At 41.8% G+C, this 23,830-nt stretch overlaps 1 protein-coding gene across 11 annotated transcripts in view; it reads left to right on the forward strand.

Annotated features, from left to right (window-relative positions):
• Positions 1-23,830, forward strand: part of myo9aa (myosin IXAa) — a 68,630-nt gene that overhangs the window by 39,398 nt on the left and 5,402 nt on the right. For 4 of the 11 annotated variants that reach the window (XM_088370308.1, XM_088370315.1, XM_088370309.1 and 1 more), the window contains 28 exons: positions 552-641; positions 2,971-3,087; positions 3,261-3,395; positions 3,854-3,975; positions 4,652-4,793; positions 5,791-5,986; positions 6,949-7,068; positions 8,400-8,444; positions 8,869-8,944; positions 10,408-10,548; positions 10,779-10,818; positions 10,899-11,021; positions 12,289-12,369; positions 12,553-12,663; positions 15,237-15,359; positions 15,844-15,993; positions 16,814-17,124; positions 17,614-19,266; positions 19,471-19,567; positions 19,787-19,996; positions 20,708-20,805; positions 20,935-21,068; positions 21,201-21,421; positions 21,751-21,867; positions 21,981-22,169; positions 22,245-22,292; positions 22,886-22,997; positions 23,730-23,791. In XM_088370308.1, coding sequence (XP_088226434.1) covers positions 552-641; positions 2,971-3,087; positions 3,261-3,395; positions 3,854-3,975; positions 4,652-4,793; positions 5,791-5,986; positions 6,949-7,068; positions 8,400-8,444; positions 8,869-8,944; positions 10,408-10,548; positions 10,779-10,818; positions 10,899-11,021; positions 12,289-12,369; positions 12,553-12,663; positions 15,237-15,359; positions 15,844-15,993; positions 16,814-17,124; positions 17,614-19,266; positions 19,471-19,567; positions 19,787-19,996; positions 20,708-20,805; positions 20,935-21,068; positions 21,201-21,421; positions 21,751-21,867; positions 21,981-22,169; positions 22,245-22,292; positions 22,886-22,997; positions 23,730-23,791 — 5,064 coding nt within the window. The remainder of the gene's footprint in view (positions 1-551; positions 642-2,970; positions 3,088-3,260; positions 3,396-3,853; positions 3,976-4,651; positions 4,794-5,790; positions 5,987-6,948; positions 7,069-8,399; positions 8,445-8,868; positions 8,945-10,407; positions 10,549-10,778; positions 10,819-10,898; positions 11,022-12,288; positions 12,370-12,552; positions 12,664-15,236; positions 15,360-15,843; positions 15,994-16,813; positions 17,125-17,613; positions 19,267-19,470; positions 19,568-19,786; positions 19,997-20,707; positions 20,806-20,934; positions 21,069-21,200; positions 21,422-21,750; positions 21,868-21,980; positions 22,170-22,244; positions 22,293-22,885; positions 22,998-23,729; positions 23,792-23,830) is intronic. The other 7 variants (XM_088370316.1, XM_088370310.1, XM_088370318.1 and 4 more) reach the window with 7 other exon arrangements.

Genomic DNA, 23,830 nt, shown 5'->3' on the forward strand with positions numbered 1-23,830 from the left:
CTAGTCACCGTTTTGACATGTAAAATGTTTGTCATTTCTTTAAGGTGTGCAATTGGTATCCCCCGTGTCTCTCAATTGCAGTGCTGTCCAGTTGCAGTTGTAATCCGTCATTGCTCATTAAATCAGCCTTTTGCTGTTACTCTCTAAGCAGTTTCTTTAATTTCCTCAGAGTGTACAGGAGTTAATGAAAACAAATGACAGCTGCTGTCTATGATCTGTACTGACTTTTACTCAGTGATGAGAAATTTTCCACAAATGTGATCTTGAGAGTAGATAACTATAAGGTAATTGAGATAGGGTTAGGGTTAATCATGGCTGGCCATCTTTTTTGAGAGTAGTTATAATAATCTCCCCTGACAAAGTTCTATACTAGTTGTAGGACTTCTGAGTGACGCTGATGTCAACGATTTAGTCATCTTGAACCTAAATATGCCTGAATGAATGTTGGCATTTGATTTAATAGCTGAGTCAAAGCTAAATCCTTGTGGTAATCGTAGATTTAATCTTGCACACTGTGGCTTTGAGCTGATTGAACGATTCTATTTGCTCAGGTCAAAGAGGAGATGCTGATTGAAGCTCTGACAACACGGAAGACTATTACCGTAGGAGAAAAGCTGATTGTCCCTTACAAACTGGCGGAGGTGAGCAATTCTCAATTTGTATCAACCATTAATAAATAATTTAGTCAGCCATGGATGTACAAGACGATGGACAACTTCAAGCTGATTGCGGTTAAGCATGTTTATATGCTCAAGATGAGTGTCTTGGTGTATATAGCGTGTCTGGAGGCGCGTTGCCAACTCGGTAATGGCCTCCCCTCTCCAGCCTGACCTGGCCATGTTTACAGGACAGCTTGGACCCATACCGGATCTCCTCTTGCACTTTTGCTCTTGCTCTGACAGTCTAGTATGGCCGCACACATGAACTCATGCTCAACACATGCGCACACACACGCACGGACACGCACACAAACACACGCAGGCTGTTAGTGTGTTTAGAGACGGGAAGGCATTTCAAGCCCCCGTACAGTGTTCATTGAGAACCCTGCTCGTAAAACAAACAAAAGTCATGGTCTGCAGATGAGAGCCATCAGAATGAGGGAAAGGACAACGTGGACATACACAGCCAAACAAATGGATTAGATCACCAAATGTAAAGTTTATGCCAGAACTGCCTTATGTTTACAGCATTGGTGTTTATTAAGATATTTTTTGTGATGTTTAATAGCGTTTTGTATGGAAACGATTATATTACATGGACGATTGTGCCACAATTGACAGTGTCCCAATTTAAGGTCTCTTTATTTTGATAGAATGCACAGATTGCAAAATACACAACATTTACCATATTCACTTCGCAGTCTGATTAAAGGCAGTAAATTTTGGGAGGGCAGTTCTGTTAACGCAATGTTGAGTTGGGCTACTGTCAACTTAGCGAGCTTGTGGCTTTTACAAACACTGTAGCGACTAGTTTACAAAAAGCAATTAGAACTGATCAAGTGATCTTTAGTGCTATTATTGGAGACTCTGGGACCTCCGGAGCAGGCGATGTTACCCATTAGTTTTCAAATTTACAGTTGCGGAACATTTTTATGGACTTGCATTCCTGAAGAGAAAAGGGTGTTTTAATAGATGAGTGCTGTGCTTCTGAGAAAAGTTCAAGTGAAATGACTCAAATATTTTTATGAAAAGGGAACATTTATCATTTTTGTTCAACATGGTAACAGGTGAAAGATGTTCGAATACAGTCATATCCAAACAGGGTGTCAGTGGAAAACAACTTGTCTGAAAGTTTCTATTTTCTAAAAAAAAGTGCCTCTGTTCATCGATCTATGCCGGGGACATCTCCTAAACTCATCTAAATAAAATTTCTGGAGCATTTATAACCAAAAAAAACGCAGCCGTAACAAACTGCTGTACATAAAATTTAATTCTGTTCAAAATTTGATGGTAACAAGAAAAACTGTTTGCAACCATTCAAGCCATTCGCTAACACTCGCATCACTTCACCAGTAAGTGCGATACCACTTTAAGAGGTTGCCAAAACAAGAGTTATTATCATTCCAAAGAAAGTGTCCCAACATTGAGACTCGGCGTTTCCCATCAAAACTGTCACAACCTCCCACCCAATGATGTTTGGGTTCTCTTGTGATTGTTTTTGTTGCACACTGGGTGGTCTCTCGATAAAACTGCTCAATAAAACAACAATGCAAAACGGTAAACAAATTAATACAAGTTAAAACCTCAAAGACATCAGAGAAATTCTTGAGAGATTTGTCATTTGGTTAGAGTTGTGAAGTTGTTCCGACATCCTCTAAATAATGAAAAGCTTTTCACTGATTAGAAAAAGAGGGAGACCTGTACATTGACGTGTTCCTTGATTCATGTTTTCGATATTTGGGGTGACCTTTTCAAATCTTACTTGGCAGATTATTTGGGGTTAAAGGGAGCTGTTTGCTTTAAGTCACCACTCTAAAGTTTGTTTTCGACTCACCTTTACTTCGGAAAGGTCAAAGCTTTCCGTCGTAAATGTAAATGATTTGGATAACCTCGATAATTTGACAAGGGGCCTTTTATTAAAAAAACTCATTGTTTATGAAAACTTTATTTGCCCAAGTTTGTGAACTTATGCTGAGATATTTATGTAAATTACAAAAGTATTGAGCTATGCAGGATATTCATATCATATTTAGACACTGGCATTTCATTTCATTTGTCATTTGTGTGTTTTCATTGAAAGCATTCAATGTAGCTTGTCTTTCACTCTCTTTCATATTCATATTCTTGTCAATGTTCTGGTCAACTATACTTTGGCCGAGTATACGCTTCTAAAAATAAACAGAAAAAGGTGTAATCATAAATAAAACAGCATTGTAGAGCAGGAGGAAGCGGCTTAAGCCTCAAGAATGTTTAAGTGGCCTCGTACTCTAATCCGTGTACTCTTAATGTATGTTTGTGTATGTACTTGTAGGCGGGTACGGTGAGAGACTCCATGGCAAAGTCGCTATACAGTGCACTGTTTGACTGGATTGTCTTCAGAATCAACCATGCTCTGCTCAATATCAAGGATCTGGATGAACCCACCAAGGTAACGAACAAAAGACATGCCCACTAGCATAAATATAGGCAGAGAGTTTGGCTTGAAATTAGTCTGCGGTGATTGGTTGGCAACCAGTGAAGCCTGGATAGGCTCCAGGCTCTCGCTAGAGAGAACAGACGTTAAGTTCAATTGTTAATTTAATCCAAATTACCATCTCATAGATCTTGTCCATCGGAGTGTTGGACATTTTTGGTTTTGAAGACTATGAGAACAACAGCTTTGAGCAGTTCTGCATCAACTTTGCCAATGAGCGTCTCCAGCACTACTTCAATCAGCACACCTTCAAACTGGAACAGGTGAGTGCACGCAACTCAACTCTATATATACAGCCACAGATACACTTTTCAACCATTTATTGATTGCCAAGAAACCATTGAAACTCAGTCAATATGTTCAGTGTCCACGCTTGAGCAGGAGCTTGCCACAGCTTCTGCCCCTGGCATCACATGCCACTCCTCCAGACCAATAGATCCATACTGTCACTAATATTTGTCCTCAAACAGAAATTAATTTCTAGTAAAGCGAATTTCACAAGTATTTTAGTGTATGAGGTCTCGAGAAAAAGGCTGCAGGGATTTTCATTAAAAGTCACTGAGATGAAGTCTTTATTGGCTAAAGCTCTTTCCCATGGACACAGGAAAAATAACATGCACAGCCAAGCAATATTTGAAAAGCAAAACTGCCTGCGGTGCCTTCGGTTTTGTCTAGGAATAGTTTTGTTGAGGGCTGAGCGCACTTTTTGTGTTCCGTGTAGGAGGAGTACAGGGCGGAGGGCATCAGCTGGAGAACTATCGACTACATTGACAATACAGGCTGCATCAATCTCATCAGTAAGAAGCCCACAGCTTTGTTCCACCTCTTGGATGAAGAATGCAAGTGAGTCCACAGTTTGGTTCATTGGAGAACATTTCTTTTTTTTCTATGGGGAATCACAAAACTCATCAACCCAAAATAAATTGCCCTTTAACATATGTAGATCATCTGTATCATTTTATTGTATCATCCTCAGTTTTGTCTGTTATACTTTATTGCGACCCACCATTTGGACACTGAAGTTCCTCCAGCTTTAAGAAGCTGCAAGGCATCGGGTCCGTGTTGTTTTGATTGAGCTCAGATTTCAAAGCCCCTGGTGTCTCATTCCTTGGCTCTTCCTGTAATCTGTTGATTTTCCGCAGCAGTTCTGGCTCTTGATAAGAAAGGGAGCATGAGCTCCAATTGACTTGAAATGACAGCAGTGTCAGAAGATAAAATGTCCAACTGGTTAAAGATCAAATCGTTTTAACTCGTCTGGAAAAATAGTGGTTGGAGGTAGCAGTGTCTTGTTATACTGTCTGGATGAAAGATGCATCCTTTATCACTTTTGAATGAGATGAACACATATCAGGAATGAATTGACTGTTGCCCGTTTTGTGTTTGCAACGTGGCTTTAAACAGTGTTTTCTTTGCAGAGATCCTCACTCAAGATGTTTTCATTTGGAGTGCAGATGACAAAAGCCATTGTTTTGCCCTTTGCCAAGATTATTGCGTGTTAAAAACTTGTCTTTGATTTCAGCTTCCCACAAGCCACCAACCAGACATTGTTGGATAAGTTCAAGCGGCAGCATGACGGGAATAGGTACATCGAGTTCCCTGCTGTCATGGAGCCCGCCTTCATTATCCGACACTATGCTGGGAAGGTCAAGTATGGTGTCAAGGTTAGTATTAATCTAAGGGTATAATTGTCCTGCAATTTCTGGAATTCTCTTCAACGTTTGGAGACACCCTTCTTTAACACCTACGTACATTCTGCAATTTTTCATTCCGTATTGACTGGGTTGGGGGGTTATGGCAACATGGTAACTCCATCCATCCATCCATCCATCCATCCATCCATCCATCCATCCATCCATCCATCCATCCATCCATCCATCCATCCATCCATCCATCCATCCATCCATCCATCCATCCATCCATCCATCCATCCATCCATCCATCCATCCATCCATCCATCCATCCATCCATCCATCCATCCATCCATTTTCTATACCACTTGTCTCCACGGGCAAGTATGTTTTTGGGATGTGGGAGGAAACCGGAGTTCCCGGGGAAAACCCATGCAGACACGGGGAGAACATGCGAACTCCAAACAGGGAGGGCCGAAGGTGGGATAGAACCCGCACCCTCTGAACTGTGAGGCGGACGTGCTAACCAGTGTTTTACCGTGCCACCTCGGTAACACACTCACATCGCTCACTAACTTATGCAACTCAGTCTCAGAAAGTCAATTACACTAATTGTGAAGGCCTCAAAATCATCACCATTTACTCTAAATTAGCAGAAACAACAAACACAATGAGATTCATTAGCAGTAACCACAAAGTGGTATCCTCGAATGAAGATCAAATAAAAAAAACAGATAGCAGCACGCCAACAAGGCCTGTTTGCCTGGAGATGTGCTCCTCCGCTGGCTGTCAATCAAGGGCAGCAACTAAAGACCACACATCAATCGTAGGTTATAGTAATGATTTCAACTTGTGTGCTATTTCTATTCGTGTATTTCTCCAGTTACTCATGTGATCTGTTGCCAGTATTAATTCATTGTTGTGAGAAACTATGAAATAATCCCATTTTAGATTTGAGAGTATTGTGGCAATCAGGCAGACCATACCATTATATTTACAAAACATTTGTCTCTCTGTGTCTTTGACACAGGATTTCAGGGAGAAGAACACCGACCATATGAGACCAGACATTGTGGCGCTGCTGAAGAGCAGCAAGAATGCCTTCATCTGCAGTCTGATCGGCATCGATCCGTCAGCCACCTTCCGCTGGGCGGTACTCAGGGCTTACTTCAGGGCCATGGTGGCTTTCAGACAGGCTGGGAAGAGGCACACCCCCAGGCGGGCCGGTGAGTGCAAATAGAAGTGCCATGACAGATGGATATTCATAGACAATGACAAAAACTTTTGGTTTGGCACGATTAGACACAGTTATTTAGCACATTGCAAAACGGGTGCCTTACTTGATGTTGGTGATACTGAAATAAAAAAAACAACAACAATCGTGCTGTAAATGCACATCAAATTCAAAATATGGAAATCGAAACAAGTATTTGAATAATAATAGTTATCAGACAATAGTGGACTATTGTCTGTTGTTAGCAAACTTCCAACCAGAAGATAAAAGTGATTTAACGCCGACAAAATAGCATACATACCACACAGTTATGTCCCATTTGTTCATTGTAGGTGGCTTTTGTCACATCATGACATATTTGATGCTTCTCTAACTGTCGTTCCATAGTTTTTGTGCTCTGTTCTGTAGTCATACAGACATAATACATGTATTTATTTACTCCAGCTGTTCCTTTCCTTTATACTTTCTGTCAACATGTGCCGCTTTTCTTCACTATAGAACATGTCCTTTGTTCTAAATTTGAAATGCAGATGTTTTACCCGGTCTAGCGTATAACAAGTACCGATACATTTATCATCATTTGCCTTTGCTTCAAATGTTTTTTCCGATCTTTAAAACTCCCAAATGAACACACACACACACACACCAAACTCAAAGGGTTCACGAAATTGTCTTATTCCTCTCACTTGTTGAAACTATTAAAAGGAAAGCCATGTGGTGTTTAACACTTATCCATAGAAGACATCTTGTGGAATGGGAAATAAAGCATCCAACTATTTCCATCAAATGCAGTTTCCAATGTCAAAACGTCTTGCACCAGTTTCTCTCCAGTAGACAACTGCATCTTTTTCTTCACTGTCTAATCTTACGTTTTTCTCTCTTTTCCCTGTGTTGTATGTCCATGTGTTTCTTTCTCTCCTTGTTTCTCTTCTCATCTTGTTTTGCTTCTCCAAGGGCATGATGACGCTGCTCCCTGTGCAGTTTTGAACAGTGTGGATAGTTTTAGCTTTCTGCAGCACCCTGTGCATCAGAGAAGCTTAGAGATCCTGCAGAGATGCAAAGAGGAGAAGCACAGTAAGGCTGCCAAAGAAAAGAACCCCCCCTCCTTCTCCTCCTCCTCTACCTGTCAGCCCACAAACCACTGGGGAACTCGGGATAAGGGATGAGGCCAACCAACATCAACACAACTGCACTTTACTCCGACTTGAATCAAGCCAAGAGAGATCGGAAGCATAACGCCCAAATTTAAGACAAGAGTTCACAGGCTTTATTAAGGATGGGCGAGTACCGATACCAGCCTCATTTCTCGGGATCGGTTCTCGCAACATTGGCTGGTACCAGTATCGGCCACCCTATTACGGCCGTGCCAGTATCGTTTTATAATCAGAAAGTAGGAATTAGAAGAATAGAAAATTGTCACTCATTTCATGCAATTTTAAGGAAAGTTGCGATTTTGGGATGCAAAAGTTCTGTTAAAAAATGAGCTCATTATTTTGGGGGTAGATTTAATGTATCAAATACTTCTGGTATCGGTGCCTGGTATCAATGACTACTGGTATCGGTCTGAAAAAAGTGGTATTGAACATCCCTTGGCTCCATCGGCTGCTTAATAATTATCATATGCATACCTGTTTTTGTTATTAGACTAGATGCCGGTTGGTCTCCTCTGTCACCCCCCCCCCCCCACCTGTCTCCCTCTTCCTTCTTGCATTTTCAGCTGAATGCTTTGTTTTCCCGCTGTTTTCACCTTATGATGTTCACGAGCATGTCATGCCACTGAAATGTCAGTAGCTAGCAAAGAAATGCATGTTGCCATTGCTTTGTCAAAACACACTGCTACTGCTAGGCAACCATCACTGGCACTTCCATGTCCACCTTTGACCTTTTTTGTCCTCGAGCACTGTTAGTTGTCTACAGATTTGTTCCCATGTCGCACAATTACACATGCTCGTGATGATGATTGATGACTGATGCATCACAGACACCGAACAACAACATTATGACCTCTTAAAATAATATTAAATGATGTCTCATATGTTTGAGTCTGTCATAGGACAAAATGAGGTAACCAAAAGATAGACATAACTCATTGTGCAGTACAGTACTTCACAGCTCTACCCCACTGCAAAGTTCAACAGAAAAAAATTAATTGTACAATTATAACTGACATCGTCACTTAAAGTGAACATTATTATTTCACAAAAGCCATAATATTTGATACAGCTCTAGTAATAGATATCAAACTAGTTTAGTTGGTCAGTGTATGTGTGTGTATTCCTGCTGCTTATGTTCTTTCTTAGTCAGTGCTTTACACATAGTAGACCTCAAGTTTTTTTTTTTCACCACATGACATTTTCATGGGTCTTTTGTCATGATCTGTCTTTTTGTTTTGTACTGTCCTGCAGCTGCTGATGAGAGTGAAAATGTACAAATTGATGAGACTGAAAACGGTATACAGTACTGTTACAAGGCATCTGATGTCTCTTTTCTAGTTAGGCTAACATGCTTTATAGTACTTTTAAACACTTTTAAATGCCATTCAAAATATGTTCCTTGAGAAAGTGTAAGCTTATCACTGCTTTGCCATCACACTTTTTAATATTAGGACTATTACAACATGAGAGCACAATGCTGTTTTGAGTTTTAAAACGACAAAAGAAAAACACTGTGAACAAAAGCACTCTTCTATAATTTGACACTAACAAGAGTAACAAATTTTAACCTTCACAGACCTTCATCTCTAAAAGAAAGCACTTGCACTGAAGAGGCACATAACAAACTCCAATAACACTGAAATCTTGTCGAATGATTTAAATTTGAGTTTGTGAATGAAAGTCATGTGATGCTTACACAACACTGTCTGTTGGTGAACAGGTGTGAGCAGGAGGAGTGCACGCACACCTCTGTCAGACCATCAAGGGAGCAACACCATCAATGAAAAATCTCCACGGTAAGACTCTGACGCTCAATTGTTACATTCAGACTCTCTCTTGCATTTGGCATATTTCTGATCTCCGTTCAATTACATTTACCATTATACAAAATAGAAACAATGATAGGATATGTCAAGCCATGGTTGTTAAAATAATGCATTTGTACTGCCGTATTTTCCGGACTATAAGGCGTACCTAAAAACCTAAAATTTTCTCAAAAGCCGACAGTGCGCCTTATAGTCCGGTACGCCTTATATATGGACCAAATTCCTAAATTTAAACTGGCCCGAAGCATTGTGTCAGGAAATCAATCATAAGTGGCCCACTGAAGACTATGAATCATGAATCAAAAAGACTATGGATCATTATTTTGTGATTTTAAAGTAATTTGTTGCGTCTGAAGTTGAAATAAAAAAGGTAAAATGGAGAATGATTTGATTTGGATTAAAAATCATGTTGCATTAATGGTGCGCCTTATAGTCCGGTGCGCCTTATATAAGGACAACGTTTTAAAATGGGCCATTCATTGAAGGTGCGCCTTATAGTCTGGAAAATACGGTACATAAATGTTTCTTCTATGTATTTTGCGGACAGGTCAGTCGTTATATAAGAAAAAAAATCCCCCCTGTAAATGATCACAAGAGGTGTTGGAAGCGATCCGTTACGATGAGACCATTAAGTGTGCTTTGGTCCCAGGTGGTGGCTGTCACACTGTCCCACTGAGACTCTGAAGCAGCACTTCTCTAATTAGCAGCGGACCATCAGATTAGTCATTCACGGCTAATAGCGCTGACTGGTAGCGCAGAGCAACCCGCCTAAGCCCACTTTTGTTAGGCACTGTCAGAGGGTGTGTTAAATCCACCCCTTAATTAGATTTGCAACCTCTGCCCACTCTTTTTTTGGTCTCCTTTCCTCGCATTCACACGCTCTCCTCTCTCCAAATTAATTGAGCAGCTGCTTCCTCAGTGATGTAAAGTCACAGCTATGTGTTGGTGAGAAATGCCTAGGGTGGGATAAATATTCAGTCCCGACAGGGTGCTTGTCAGCTGGACTGCACGGTGCACACTGCAGTGCTTTATGGGGCTCTCGCAGAGACAAGTTAACACAAAAGCCATATTGTGCATCATCCTTTACTCAAGCTGATGATCGGCTGGGGAGAAATTCTGTTTAAGATTTTAGGCCAGAGGTGATCAGATGATTTGTGCTTGTTCTTTATTCAATATTGCAGTGTGTAGTTTCTGCTTAGCAGATGGCCCATTTGAATGCTGCTACAGTTCTGCTACTTTGCATGTCATCAAATGGCATCCACTGTTGCTCTGGTATTCTGAATAAGACGGGATGAATTGGTGTCCTTGTAGATAAGCTTCTCTTCCGTGGCCACAAAAAAGAGATATAAAGTTATGTGTTTTATTTTTTTGTCTCAGCAAGAAAGAATAGATGAATCCAAAATAATATAAGTTTGGTGTTTGCTTCACCATAGAGATTCTCCGGGCCTCACATGTAATGGACGTGTGGGTCGACAGAGCCGCTTCCCGTCCCACAGCTCCACCACAGACGAAGACGGTGTCTTTATCAACTCTGCCAGCAGCAAGCTTCTGGAGCGAGCCCATGACATTCTCATGTGAGCACCTTTCCTTTTTGGAAATGAAAGAAAAAAAATCGTACTCATAGTAAATTGAAGAGTAGGTTTTCCAAAGGTACGGTCTTTGCCACCTCTGGTCTGATACCCTTATGTCGACATGTGGTCTTGAATTTTGCGCAATAAACAAGACTAATTAGGATCTATTGATTTTAATTAGTCACTGAAAGCATGACACCTGATGGATTCCTTTTTATATTTTTTACACACAGGAGGAACAAAAACTACAAAGCCAAGCCAGTTTTTCCAAAGGTTAGCTGACAATTTCTCTTTTCTCTTTTTTGATAAAAGTATGGAGTGTTTATGTAATGTGCCTTGATTGTCACTTGCAGCACTTATTGAATGTCAAGTCACTGAAGTACCTCAGCAACCTGACGCTTCATGACCGCATCACCAAGTCGCTGCTTCACCTTCACAAAAAGAAGAAACCACCCAGTATCAGTGCACAGTTTCAGGTCAGGCAGGCAGATACGCATGCACACAAAATGCTTGAACAGCCAGTCTTATTAAAGTGCAGTTTTTCCATTATGCTTTTCACGTACACGTTCAAATATCAGATGTCTGCCAGTTTAAAACATTTTGAAAGTCTTGCTGACATTACGTGATCTGACCACAACAGCGCAATGTTATTGGTTAAGTTTAGTGCTTTGTGGTGATACTACGGCATCGTTGCCACATCATGGTTTTTGTGGCCACCTCACCTTTGATATTTGAAGTTACCTTTAAAATGATGGCATTTGTGCTGAGGAACAATATGGATGGCACCTAATCCATGAGCCATACACATCGGGTTTCAGTTTGACTGCATCAGGTAATACGAAGCGTAAGATTAGAGGAAGTGGAAGAAGCAAAGACAACATTATCAGCGTCATCACTCAGCAGCCACGTTTGCTAAGAGGACGACGGAGTCATTTTGACACCCATCGGGCGATAAAGGTACCATTAACATGAAATAGTGTACAGGCGGTTTGTGACTGTTCTGACATACAATATTTCGACACAAACACAATTGGCACGCTCGGTTACTGGAACCTGATTGTATTTTTTAATTGTGGCCTTGTTTGCTTCAAGTTTTTTACTGTACGTTTATTTGTGACTATGAGTTTCGAATCGTGACTTGGCAACTTGAGTCTGCTGTAAAGTCAAACTGTTGTCGTCAATTATTCATTGTGAGACCCTAATTTAAGTAACCGTCTTGAGGGCAAGTTACTGTTTTGAAGTTTCACTGAATGTGCTGATATCCAGCAAGATATGTTGAGTAGTGCATATCCCAATGATATTTCGACCTGTTGGTTTTTTAAGTGTGACTTGCGAGTTCATCTTACAGGAACTATTTGGTTGAATTAGCATTTGTAAAACGGCAGGGGATTCCGACTTTATAGAGTTTCCACTGAACAGTTAAGAAAACCACGCACAAAGTGCTATTTGCTGATTTTCTGTTTTCTTTGCGAGAGATGGTTGTTGGTAACGGTGCAATGAGAGCTGCTGGCCCGAGTGCGTGGATGACTTCACTTCCCACATCCTGTGCTGTACTGATTGCTTTAATCTCCCATGGAGGAGGCAGAGACTGAATTCCTCTCGCAGCTGACGCAGGCTCACATACACACACAGATGAACGAACACATGGCACACTCGGCAATGATTCCTAAAAAGCATCATCAAACCTATTACTGCTTTTACTCTGTTTAATTTGATGTCTTGTGTATGTGTCCGATTGTGCAGGCCTCTCTCAATAAGCTAATGGAGACTCTGGGTCAGTCTGAGCCTTATTTTGTCAAGTGCATCCGTTCCAATGCTGACAAGGTAAAGTAAGAGCAACTTGGACTGCAGCCACTTGATTGTTTAGTTTTCCCCAATGCATATGAAGTACTCGAGCTGTTGATCATTTCCTGTTCTTCTCCTTTTCGCCCTCCGCCGCCTGTTGCTCCCTCTTGTGTCATCGTCTGTGCGTTTCCTTTCCTCCAACTTCCACTTTGCCTTTTGCAGCTGCCCTTGCGGTTTAATGACAACCTGGTGCTGAGGCAGCTGCGTTACACGGGTATGCTGGAGACTGTCCGCATCCGACAATCAGGCTACAACATCAAGTACAGCTTTAAGGTAACATCGCTGTCACGATCCCACTGCGGCGACAACACGCTGTGGACCTTGAGCTATTTCTTATCAAGTTTGGGTATTTAAAGTGGAACAGTGCAGTCCAGCTCACAATACTGGGTTCCTAGATGGGATGGCCCAGCTCTGGAAAAACTTTGGGCTCAAGGGTGCCGTGTACTTTTAGAGCGGGCTTCTGTGTCAGGTCATTTTAAAATAATGGGTAGAATAATAGATAGTTAAATGTACCCTTCTCATTCTTAATTCCAATACTGAAATAAGAATTTGCCACTAATTTTTAATTATGTATTTTTTCTATTTAAGTTGATTAGAATTAAACTAATATACATTATAATAAATAAATACATACCAAAAATATATAAAATATTTTGTTTACAATAAATCAAAACAATTGTTTAATGAGATGAATGAATTAAAAAAATGCTGTTGCCATTCACACAATGTTAGTGCACCCTGTATGCAGCAATGGTTGTTTCAAAGTGCTATTTAAACAAAGATGAGTTGAGTTGATAACAACAATAATGTCCGGTAGAAGGGAGCCGGTTGCAGGGTATATTGGATGCTTTTTGATTTATGTGAACAGTTTGACAAGAGTGGTGACCTGCCATCGAACTCGGAGCATTGTGACACAATTAAGGACACAAAAGCATTTTGTGTTCTTTCGTCTCGGTTTGTGGCTGTTTTATTTCAAGAAGACAAGCTGTGTTTTGTTAAATCTTTGTGAAAGCGATGATTATCTGAGTGGAACAGTGACGAATGGTGTTTTTTTAATACACAATTCACATTGCCCAAATTGCATTATACTGAAGTGAACCGAAGCGTGGAAACAAGGCTTTAAAACGGTCGATATTCAAAAAGACTACTTGTCTCCCCAGCCACAGAAAACATTATTCATCTTTTCCCACAAGCTAAGTAGTGAACAATGTGACTAGTTTATGTATAAAATTGATGGTTATCTGTGGTTTAGAAAAGCCTCAATGAGCCAAAGTTTAGCCAGTAAACGGGCTGCATCTGTGTATCATATTAACATTTTTTTCCTTCTCTGCAAGCATGTGCTGGCCAGAACACAGATGTACCATCAATCTCACTGTTCAAAACCCCCAAAGCTTGAAGGATATTTGACACTCATTTTTCCACAAGTCTCGGGCAGTGAAGACTCATCCAAAAAAGTTTTGCTGATGTTGCTGAAATACGAGTTCACTTTGTGCCGTATAAATATGTTAGAATGACGTCAAAGACAATCCAGCGCGATGGAGGCTCATTGCATTCTCTTATCTATTGCCATTTTGCGGTTTTGGATGTAAATTTGTGCCAAAGCTTTCATGGCATTTAGAAGTTGGAGGCAAAGATGAAGTAGCAGGCGATTCTCCCATTTAGGCTTCTGACACACCCACCATTGCGTAACCCAGAAATTTGTGCACAACCCTCAAGAGAGGCATGATTCGGTGAAATACCAGGGTGACCCTAATTGTTTTGATTAATTTAAATGTGAAATGAGCTCGTGGATCCAGAAGTTATACTGATCCTCACCAGTGACATGTGCACAGCTTATCTACAGGCTACTTTGAAGGTGCATGCCTTGTTTCATTGCCATTCCCAAATTACCCTAAAAAGACAGCTCATAAATTGCTTTAGGCAAACATGCCTTGATTGGTGGCAAAGGTTGGAGGAGATTGCCCAATTGATTTCAACCAACGTATACAAAGGAGCGTCTTTTAACTTAACACGGAACTAAACACATCCAAGAAAAACCTTCCTGCAGTTGAAAGCCCAACTCAAACAGCAGGAAATGAAACAAAAGTTTGATGGCAGTGGGCTGGTAATTCAGAGCTAACTATATTGAATGTCATCAGAGGTGATATGGAGGCGGACCCAATTTTGTGGTCGGTGAATATACTGGCCGTAATTACCGACATTTTTCGGTGAAGTAAGTGAGCCTCATGAAAGTAGCCTTTATGATGAGGTTACATAGATAACTTGAGCATCACTGTTCATCATTTGCCAGACATTCATCCAGACATATTTAGCGCTGCGGTCAACACTAATGACAAATATTCTTGGCATGATATCATGTTCACAGATTTGATTGTGTCCTGACTTCTTGGAACAGAGCTTGTCCATTGTCTTGCCCATTTTGCAACACTCCCACATGCTTATAATTGTATAAACACGGCATCGGTTTCCCCATCCACCCCCGACAGCTTAGGATGCAGTGGATCGGAGCCGCACAATGGGCCTCAGTTTGAAGAGGGTTTGGCCTTCAGCGTAGTTACACCACGATGACCTGCAAAAATGAACAACGAAGGCTTTCACCTGTTCCTTTGCAGCGTCTGCTTTAGTCAAGTGATGCTTTATCAAGAATGCTCAATGTCTGTGTCTTGTGTTTGGGATATACGTATTTCTGCAAGACCACAGGGATGTATAGTTGTGTAGTGTTTTACACTAACAATTCTGAAATGTTTTTTTTTTCTTTTCTAGAAATAAACTATGCCAGTTGTATAAGTTTGGACTGGGTTAACCGAAATAAGCATTTTTCTCTCTTTCTTTTGTGCCCGTCATAGGATTTTGTCCATCACTTCTATGTGCTGCTCCCAGAGAGCATCAGTACCAGCAGAGAGGACATCCAGCACTGGCTGGACCAGCTGGACCTGGAACCAGATGGCTATCAAGTGGGCAAGACAATGGTATAGTTGCGCCTTCCTCTCGTGACACGCCCTTTTATGGATTTTAGATGGCATACAGTTGTGATATGCCAATCATAACCAATTAATGTAATTGTAATTAATTGAACCAATTAATGTAGTTCACAAGGATTCATTAAGCACAAGCTAAATATTGTCAGAATGCTATCAGGATAATAATGCTGATGTTTAAAAATGCTCTGCACATTGAGTTAAAAAGAGGAATACATAACTGATGGAAGTTGTCTTAGTCTAAGGATTTAATCAAGTCCCTACCCCATCTTGGGAGGGTGTGTGTTCTCACCATGGATAGGGTCCACGTCTTGAGGGTGCTGCCTATATAATTACAAGTTCATACCTGACATTTTTGTGGCCATGTGTCAGAGATGTCAGATGTTTGTGTGCAGACTAAGGGGGAGTCTCCAACCTCTGCCTTTCTTAAGCCGTTGCTACCTTACGCTAACGTGGTGGCGCTCCCTCCACTCAGGTGTTTCTGCGGGAAGCAGAGCGTCAGCATCTACAGGCCAAACTTCACGGTGAGGTTCTCAGGCTCATCATCATGCTTCAACAACGGTTCAGAGCCCGGTTGGAAAGGAAGCAGTTCCTTAGAATGAGAGCAGCTGCAATCTGCATCCAGGTATTGCTTAACTTTTATTGTATTCATTGCCTGCATACATTTTTATAGATGGGAAGTGATTACGCATGATGGACTGAGTTGTGTGTGTGCTTGGATAAAATCGTACCTGTTTGACGATAGTTTGCTATATCGTCATCTTTTATGTTTCTGTCTTTGGATTTTTTGTGATGAGAAATTTATAATCCTGTCTTTTAAGAAGAACTATTTCTGAATATTGTCAATGAAAGACCTTATAGTATTATACTATGAGCTTTTTTTTTTACTAGTTTTGAAACTATTTCTGAATATTGTCAATGAAAGACCTTATAGTATTATACTATGAGCTTTTTTTTTTTACTAGTTTTGAAACACTTCGTTTGGAATCTTTTGACCTTGTATTGTTTCCAAACTAAAATCGTTACTGAGATTTTAGTATATATTATATACTATTATATATAATCTTTGTTGACAGTATAGCAAATGACTTCTGACAAACTACTTTTGATTACCCCTGCACTTTGTTTTTTGACCTTGGCAACCGTCATCTTGTCTTCCATTTCCCAAACAGCAAGGAATCTTCAAAATATACACCATTGCACATAGTTTCAATAATTTCATTTTTAGGGCTGAACTTGTGTGTTTTACTTTTTAGCTACATTAGAAATCCCTTTTGACACATTGTAATGATTACATTGTTTCCCAATTACTCACATGGAATTAATTCATCCACAACAGCAGATTTTTATCCAAGTTCATAAGCAACAGTGTATTCTATGAAAAAATAATGACTAATATTAAAATGAAAAACAAATAATATTCCCCTATTTTTTTTTCTTGACAGAAATGGTGGCGCTTGTACCAACCCATGGACAGTGAGGAAGAGCAAATGGAGCAGAATGCACATGAGGAGGCAGCATTGTGTCTGCAGACACATTGGCGGGGCTACCGGGAGCGTCAAAGGTTCACTTTGTGGAAAGAGGCCGCCTTGGTACTTCAGAGGGCATGGCGACTGTGGCTGTCTCGACGCTGTGCAGCAGCACTGGTCATTCAGACGGCCTGGCGCTGTCATTGGGCCAGAGAGGCCTACTTGCGCCTGTATGCTACTACGGTGCGCCTCCAGGCTACAATCCGAGGCTATCTTGCTCGGCAACGGTAAGACCGAGAACAGAGGTGAAACACCCATAGGTTTTTGGGATTTGTTGCGTCTGAAATTGAAATAAAAAAGATAAAATGGAGAATGATTTGATTTGGATTAAAAATCTGACATGATGCATTAATGGTGCGCCTTGTATAAGGACAAAGTTTTAAAATGGGCCATTCATTGAAGATGCGCCTTATAGTCCGGTGCACCTTATAGTCCGGAAAATACAGTATATTGAACATTTGCACAATGGTTTTAGAGTGTACTTGGTCAATGTGCCGCATTTCATTACGAGCAAGCCCACAGAGCAGCTCAATAATCAGCTGATCCGCTGAAAGCAAACATTTTCATATAAGCCTCTAACTCCAGTGAAATCTTTTGAAGTTTGCTGAAGTTTGATTTGACTACACTGAGCTGTGTTCATAACAGAGTGTAAACTAATATGGCAAGATTGAATTTTGAATGAGCTAAACCTGTTCTTATATTCTTTCAATCACCAGCTTCAGGGAATTGACCAAACAGAAGCTGAGGGAGAAGAAGGAGCAACTACAGAATGGACAGGTGAGATTGTCACCAGAAGAGGAGCCCCATGAGAGAGTGATGGGTTTGGACCGTAGCACTTGGGAGGACCACTCCTTCGAAGAAGGGGAAAGGACACTGGATATCTGTGGCAGCAAGGATGGAGAGTTCAAGGAAGAAGGAATAGGAGGAGAATATGCCCACTCACCTACACGGCACTCAGAGTCACCTCCCTTAGTAACTCCATGCGCAGTCGTGGTGCGAGAGAAGCTCCGAGCAGCTGATGAGCTCAGCCAGAAAGCCACCCGCGCCAAGAGAGAGAGTCGGCGAATGCGAGAGTTGGAGCAAGCCAAATTCAGTCTGGAGCTCCTCAAGGTCCGTGCGACCTGCGGTGGAAGCTCGCCCACCGCTGAGGAAAGGCGCTGGTCTGTTGAACTGGTGCCCTCCATCACACCCCCTCTGTGTTCACCACAGGGCACACCTGACAGTCAGAGCTCCAAAGGCAGCTTTGAACTTTTGAGTATTGAAGATGCTCCCAAAGCCACAGAGGAAGTGACTGACAGTGAGGACCTGTGCTCGCCAATCGGCTCACCCGGAGCACTGTCGGACCCAAGCGACGACTTTCTCTCCATAAGCCCCAAGACAGAGCAACTCAATAGGGTGCTGGCTACAGATGCCGGAGGCCATTTTCAGGAACAAACGGAACCTACCGTCTCCTCTACACATCCGTCCAAACTTGAGAACTACCTCCCGACCTTTTACGTCCCTGCTAATAAGAGTAGCAATGTCATTACGAGTAATCCAACCGGGGCACCGGTTCAGTCTTCAATAGAAAGGCAAGAGTCAACCCGTAAGCCGGTGGTGGTGGTGATCAGCATGCAGAAGGAAACCCCAGTGAGCGATGAGCTGAGCGAGCTGGTCCATCCCTGTACCAAGGTTAGTGAGTCTGGGTCTCGGAAGGAGACACCAGGGCACGTTCCAGCTCCGGCTCCTTGCGTACCACAGCCCATTTCCACTGTCGATCAGGTCGTCTTTGAAAAGCTGGTGCGGTTGAACGAGGAGAAGGAGGAGAGGCAGCGTAACCAGAAACAGCAGAATGAGAGGGAAATGATGGAGCAGATAAGACAACAGAAGGAAGCGTTGGAGCGTCAGCGCATTTACTTTGCTCAGTATGAGAGAGACATGTTTGAGAAACAGAGGGGAGAGGCTCTGCGGAAGATACAGCGGAGTCGGCAGAGTGAACAAGATGATGGTGGACCTGCCACCTCGAGCAAACCGCCTAGACCCAGATCTCTGCTCATTGAGGGAACATCGGAGATAATTCCTCCTAAGAGAACCCAGTCGGAATCTTCTGACCCTTCGGTATACTCCCCACAAGGACGGGGTGTCCCCTATGGTGACGCTATTCCCCAGGTACCTCCTCCACCTGCCTCCGCCCCCACAGAGCGCCGTAAGGAAGGCAAGTCTGCTGCGGAGGGCTGGGCACCCAAACTCACCTTGCAGTCCAAAGATGGAGCAACCAGAGTGAGAGCAGCCACCAAGAAAGTGCAGCGTGGTCATGGCTCCGCAGTGAGTCAGTCAGCCAAACCGGGAAACATCTTCTTCTCTCCCAAGGACAAAGTAACATTTTCGAAGTAAGTATCAAAAATAATAAACTACTAGCGGACAGGTTGAGTGGATGACAAACTGACACTGTTTATGTAATTTACCGTGAGATGTTTTATCAAGAGCTCCCACTTGAACCAGATAAGACATCATGTAACTTTAGTACTGGCCAATTTATCCTTTATGTCTATGCATTTATTGTTTTTTTTCTTCCTTAAATATTCTCACTTCAGATTCGACAGCGGTAACGCCACTAAAGGCACGCCTCAAGCTGTTCCGACAGAGGGTCCTGCATTTTCCAGACTGGCTAAAGGAGCAAAAACACGTGATGTAAGCCAAATTACAATTTCTGTTGTTTTTATTTCAATAGATGTGGTTGAAATCATTTTGATGCTTAGAATGAGTGAGTGGACAAATTGCATTTTAGGTGGCCTGTTTCTATGTCGCACCAAAAGTGGTGATACGCAAACCTGTTGAGGAAGGTTATGACAGCAGGGTTCTATCCTCTTGCTATTTCAACATGCTGTTATCGCTTCCGCTGAACTCCAGGTGGGCAGAGTGGGGCATAAAAAGAAAGCCCGAATGTCACGGACTCGCTCAGATTTCCTCACCCGCGCCCCCGTCCTTTCTGTTGGGGGCGATTCAGATGAGGATGACTATGAGGCCACCAGCCCCCATCACTCCCCCCTACCTCTCTGCAAGCAGAGCTCCACAGAGGAAGGCCTAGGAGGCTCCTCCTGTTTTAGTGACTCCGAAATGGTAACAGGTCCCACCTATGCCATCGCTGGCCTTGGCTATGCTCTTTTCTTCTGCTTGTTTTTATCCTAACCCCCCCACAGCATAGAGACCTCACACTTCTTTATCCTGCCTGAGCTTCAACATCTGTTTCATTTAAATGACTCAGTGGATGACACATTGTGAAAAGCCCCAAAATATTTTGCATTGAAATAAGCTGCCATCAGAAGGTGAAAACATCTGTTGTAAAACGAGTTTAATTTATGGATTGGAGGGTCACTCAGCCTCCCTTTCAACAGTAAATGTCTATCAACAGTAAATGTTAACTTGACTAGCGATGAAAGGTGGGCAGTCCCGCAAATGTGTGTTTCCCAGACCTATAACTAAACTTTTAGTGGATTTACTAACAACTTTTCAACTAACAACTTTTCCTTAATTTCTCACAGGTGTTTCTGCAGTTCTTTGTAGAGTTTGTTGCAAAATGTGCATGTCGTTCTAATCTGTTTTAATTTTAGTGCTCTCTAAAATTTGTGTCACTGAATTTGTCAACTCTGAATTCTTAGATGATTCAATTTATTTGTTACTCTTTGGGGGGGGGGTTATTGGCATGATGGAAGAGAAAAAAGGATGTGCTACTTTACTGCTGTGCTGCCACCTACTGGCAGATCGTGATATAGACCAATGTTTTAGACTTGGCCCAATACTTTTAAACCTTTACACACGTTTTTATTCCAGCCTGCAGGCTCAGAGGGTAACAAGGATCTACACAAAGTTACATCATCGGGAGATCTGAGAAAAGTGAACTCTCTGCGCAAGAACTCGCAGGACGGAAGGTTTGTCGTTTCCCTGAACTTTACTAGAAGTAACAAAAAATGGAAATCAGCATTTACATCTTGTACATTGGAAACATAATTTTATGCACGGATCGCAGTCAGTAGTTGTTGTGTACTTCGATTTTTTAACAGAGTTCGTGGGAAGATGCGCTTCTGGGGCAAGACCAAACACGGTGATAAGAAGGCCTCCAGAGAGAAGCTGATTTGTGGGGGTGACTCCTTGGAAGGAGACGTTGGAGACAGCGGGCCATTGCTAAGAGAAGGTCTTCACAATCAATTTAATATTTTGCTTTGTTTTCCAATGGAATTAAATAAAGGAGGTTGAATGTGAACATTAACCTCACCGCACGTCGAGATTACTACAACTGATGGAGTTTGTGGCTTATATTGAACAGGTGAAGAAAGCCTGTCGCCTCGCTACAGTCCCGACCTGACGTGGGAGCGAGGCTTCCGAGACCTGAAAGAGAATAAGGAACCTTCTCCCAAGGTGAAGCGGAGGCGCAGTGTCAAGATCAGCAATGTGGCGGCGGAGCCTATTCAGTGGCCAAGTGATAGCCTGCAGATCCTCACCTGTATCAATGACTACAGAAGCATGAATGACTTTCTGATGAAGAAGGTAAGGCCACACACTAGTGGAGTTGTTTCATGACTCCCCCGGTCAATATTTACACTTTGGTGGAATATTTTCACGATGGATTTGAAATGAAGCAAGATGCTCATGGCCCTCTTCACATTTCTTGTTGTACTTGGGGAGCTCCACTCAGTTTCATTGTGTAATGTGTCTTCAAGTAACAATGATACAAAGCCCACCTGGTCACTGCATTCTCAAAGATGGTGCCATTTTTTTTTTCTTTGTAAAGCCCCTGAATTAAATCTGCTTGTGACCATTGGTGACCATCGTGTTGATATTTCTTTTCAAATCCAATTTGTGTGTTATATTTTCAGATTAACGACTTGGACACAGAGGACAGCAAGAAAGACACCATGGTGGATGTTGTATTCAAAAAAGCATTGAAGGAATTCCGTATGAATATCTTCAACTCCTTTTCCACAGCCCTGGCGGTATAGAATCTTTTCCACAATCACGGACGGTTTACACTGTACAATTCAATCTGCTTTGGCTGAATAATTCTCCCCAGTGTAACTTGAAAAATGTTCTGCTCGTCTTACATCAGATGGACGATGGTAAGAGCATCCGCTACAAAGACCTCTACGCTCTGTTTGAGCAAATCCTGGAAAAGACCATGCGGCAGGAGCAGAGGGACTGGAGAGAGTCTCCTGTCAAAGTTTGGGTTAATACTTTTAAAGTCTTCCTGGATGAGTTCATGACGGAGTATAAACCTCTGGACAGCACACAAACTAAAGTAAGTCATCCAGGGTAGTTTTGAGTATTTCATGTGCATGTGCTCATGTCTGTGATGTCTGTGTTTGTTTTACAGCAACCGAAACCTGAACGCAAAAAGCGGAGGAAGAAAGATGCAGACGTTGTAAGTTTTTTCATTGATGTTCATCATCATAGAATTTTGATCTTGATTGGTTGCTTTTGCATTTTGTCAAATCCACCTCATTTATATTTTGTTTAGTTCGTAAGGCGTACACACCAACCCACCACAACACTTTATCTGTTATCAAATATTCGGATTTTTACAAATGTAACATTGTCACAAGTTGTCAAGAATGTGTTATTTCAACGAATATGTTCATTATTGGGGTTGTGGTGTGCAGAGGTGAAGAACTGCACTGCATCATAATGATAGCTGCGTCGAATACCTATTTTGTTTACCTCAGTTGCATGAGAGTGTCCAAAATATTAGCATTAGCTGCCAGCACACCAGTGGACTATGGTTTTATCATACATTTTTTAGCAACTGTATTTAGGAGGATCCAGAGAATTTGATAAGACAAACACCGTCTGTTTTGTAACTTTTGTTGTAAACATACAATTGATTGTTAAACTGAAGATTGTAGATTCAGGGTAACCTCTAATTGAGGAATTAATTGAGAGGTGTTTTCCAGAGCTTTTGTCCAAAACGTTGCTATCACTTTCCAGTGAAGTTGAAGCTTCTTCTCCCATATTCAGGTAGAGGAGCATAACGGCCACATCTTCAAATCCACCCAATACAGCATCCCCACATACTGTGAATATTGCTCATCGCTCATTTGGATGATGGATCGCGCCTGTGTTTGTAAATGTGAGTATGCTCACACAGTCGATTGTGGATTTTTAAAGGAATCACTTGTGAAAATAGTTAAAATGCTATTTCATTCAAATGTGATTTATGAAAGTAAAAGGGGGCCACGTGTTTTATTTTGCTGAATAATTTTAATATTACTTTTGTGTGTTTGTAATTTAACCAAAAATAACTTTGTCAGACTGAAAGTCCACATCTTGCCCCAAAACACTTAACTGCTAACAGAGTTGCGGTTGAGCAAATCATGTGATGAACCCACACAATAGATTGCTTATGGCCTAGAATAACACTTAACCAGATATGATTTGATTAGACTTAGATAATGTTTTTGTGTTTATGAATACAGCTGGCTAGCCTTCAGGCTTATGCTTTTTTCATAAAGACTTTCTCATGATCTCTGGCCACCCTACATCATAAAAAACACATTACGGTGTCTGGGTGAGTGAGTCTGACTTTGGAAAGTCACATCCCGCCCTCTCTCCCTCCAATATCCTAATCAGATTGTCTTCAACTGGACTCATGTGGGTCTGTGGTTCTGCGACTCCACAAATGTCTCTTCACAATTTGTCCTTTCTTCATTCAGTATTCTTCTCATGCCGGCCAATTCTGCTCTGCCGTTTTCATCGAATAATTTTTTCTTTGACTGGGCTCTCTGAAAGATGAGGAGGCACCGCCTTTCTGTGGATAATGGGAATACGAGTGTGTTTGATTTTTCTTCCTGTGTTTACCCAGTGTGCCGTTACGCCTGCCACAGAAAGTGCTGCCAAAAGACGACCACCAAATGCAGTAAGAAGGTGAGTTGAAGTCCATGACTTGAAATGTGTCGTTGGAGC

This window comes from Syngnathus floridae, chromosome 3, assembly GCF_059516105.1.
Source record: "Syngnathus floridae isolate MCC-2025c chromosome 3, RoL_Sflo_1.0, whole genome shotgun sequence".
Lineage (NCBI taxonomy): Eukaryota > Metazoa > Chordata > Actinopteri > Syngnathiformes > Syngnathidae > Syngnathus > Syngnathus floridae.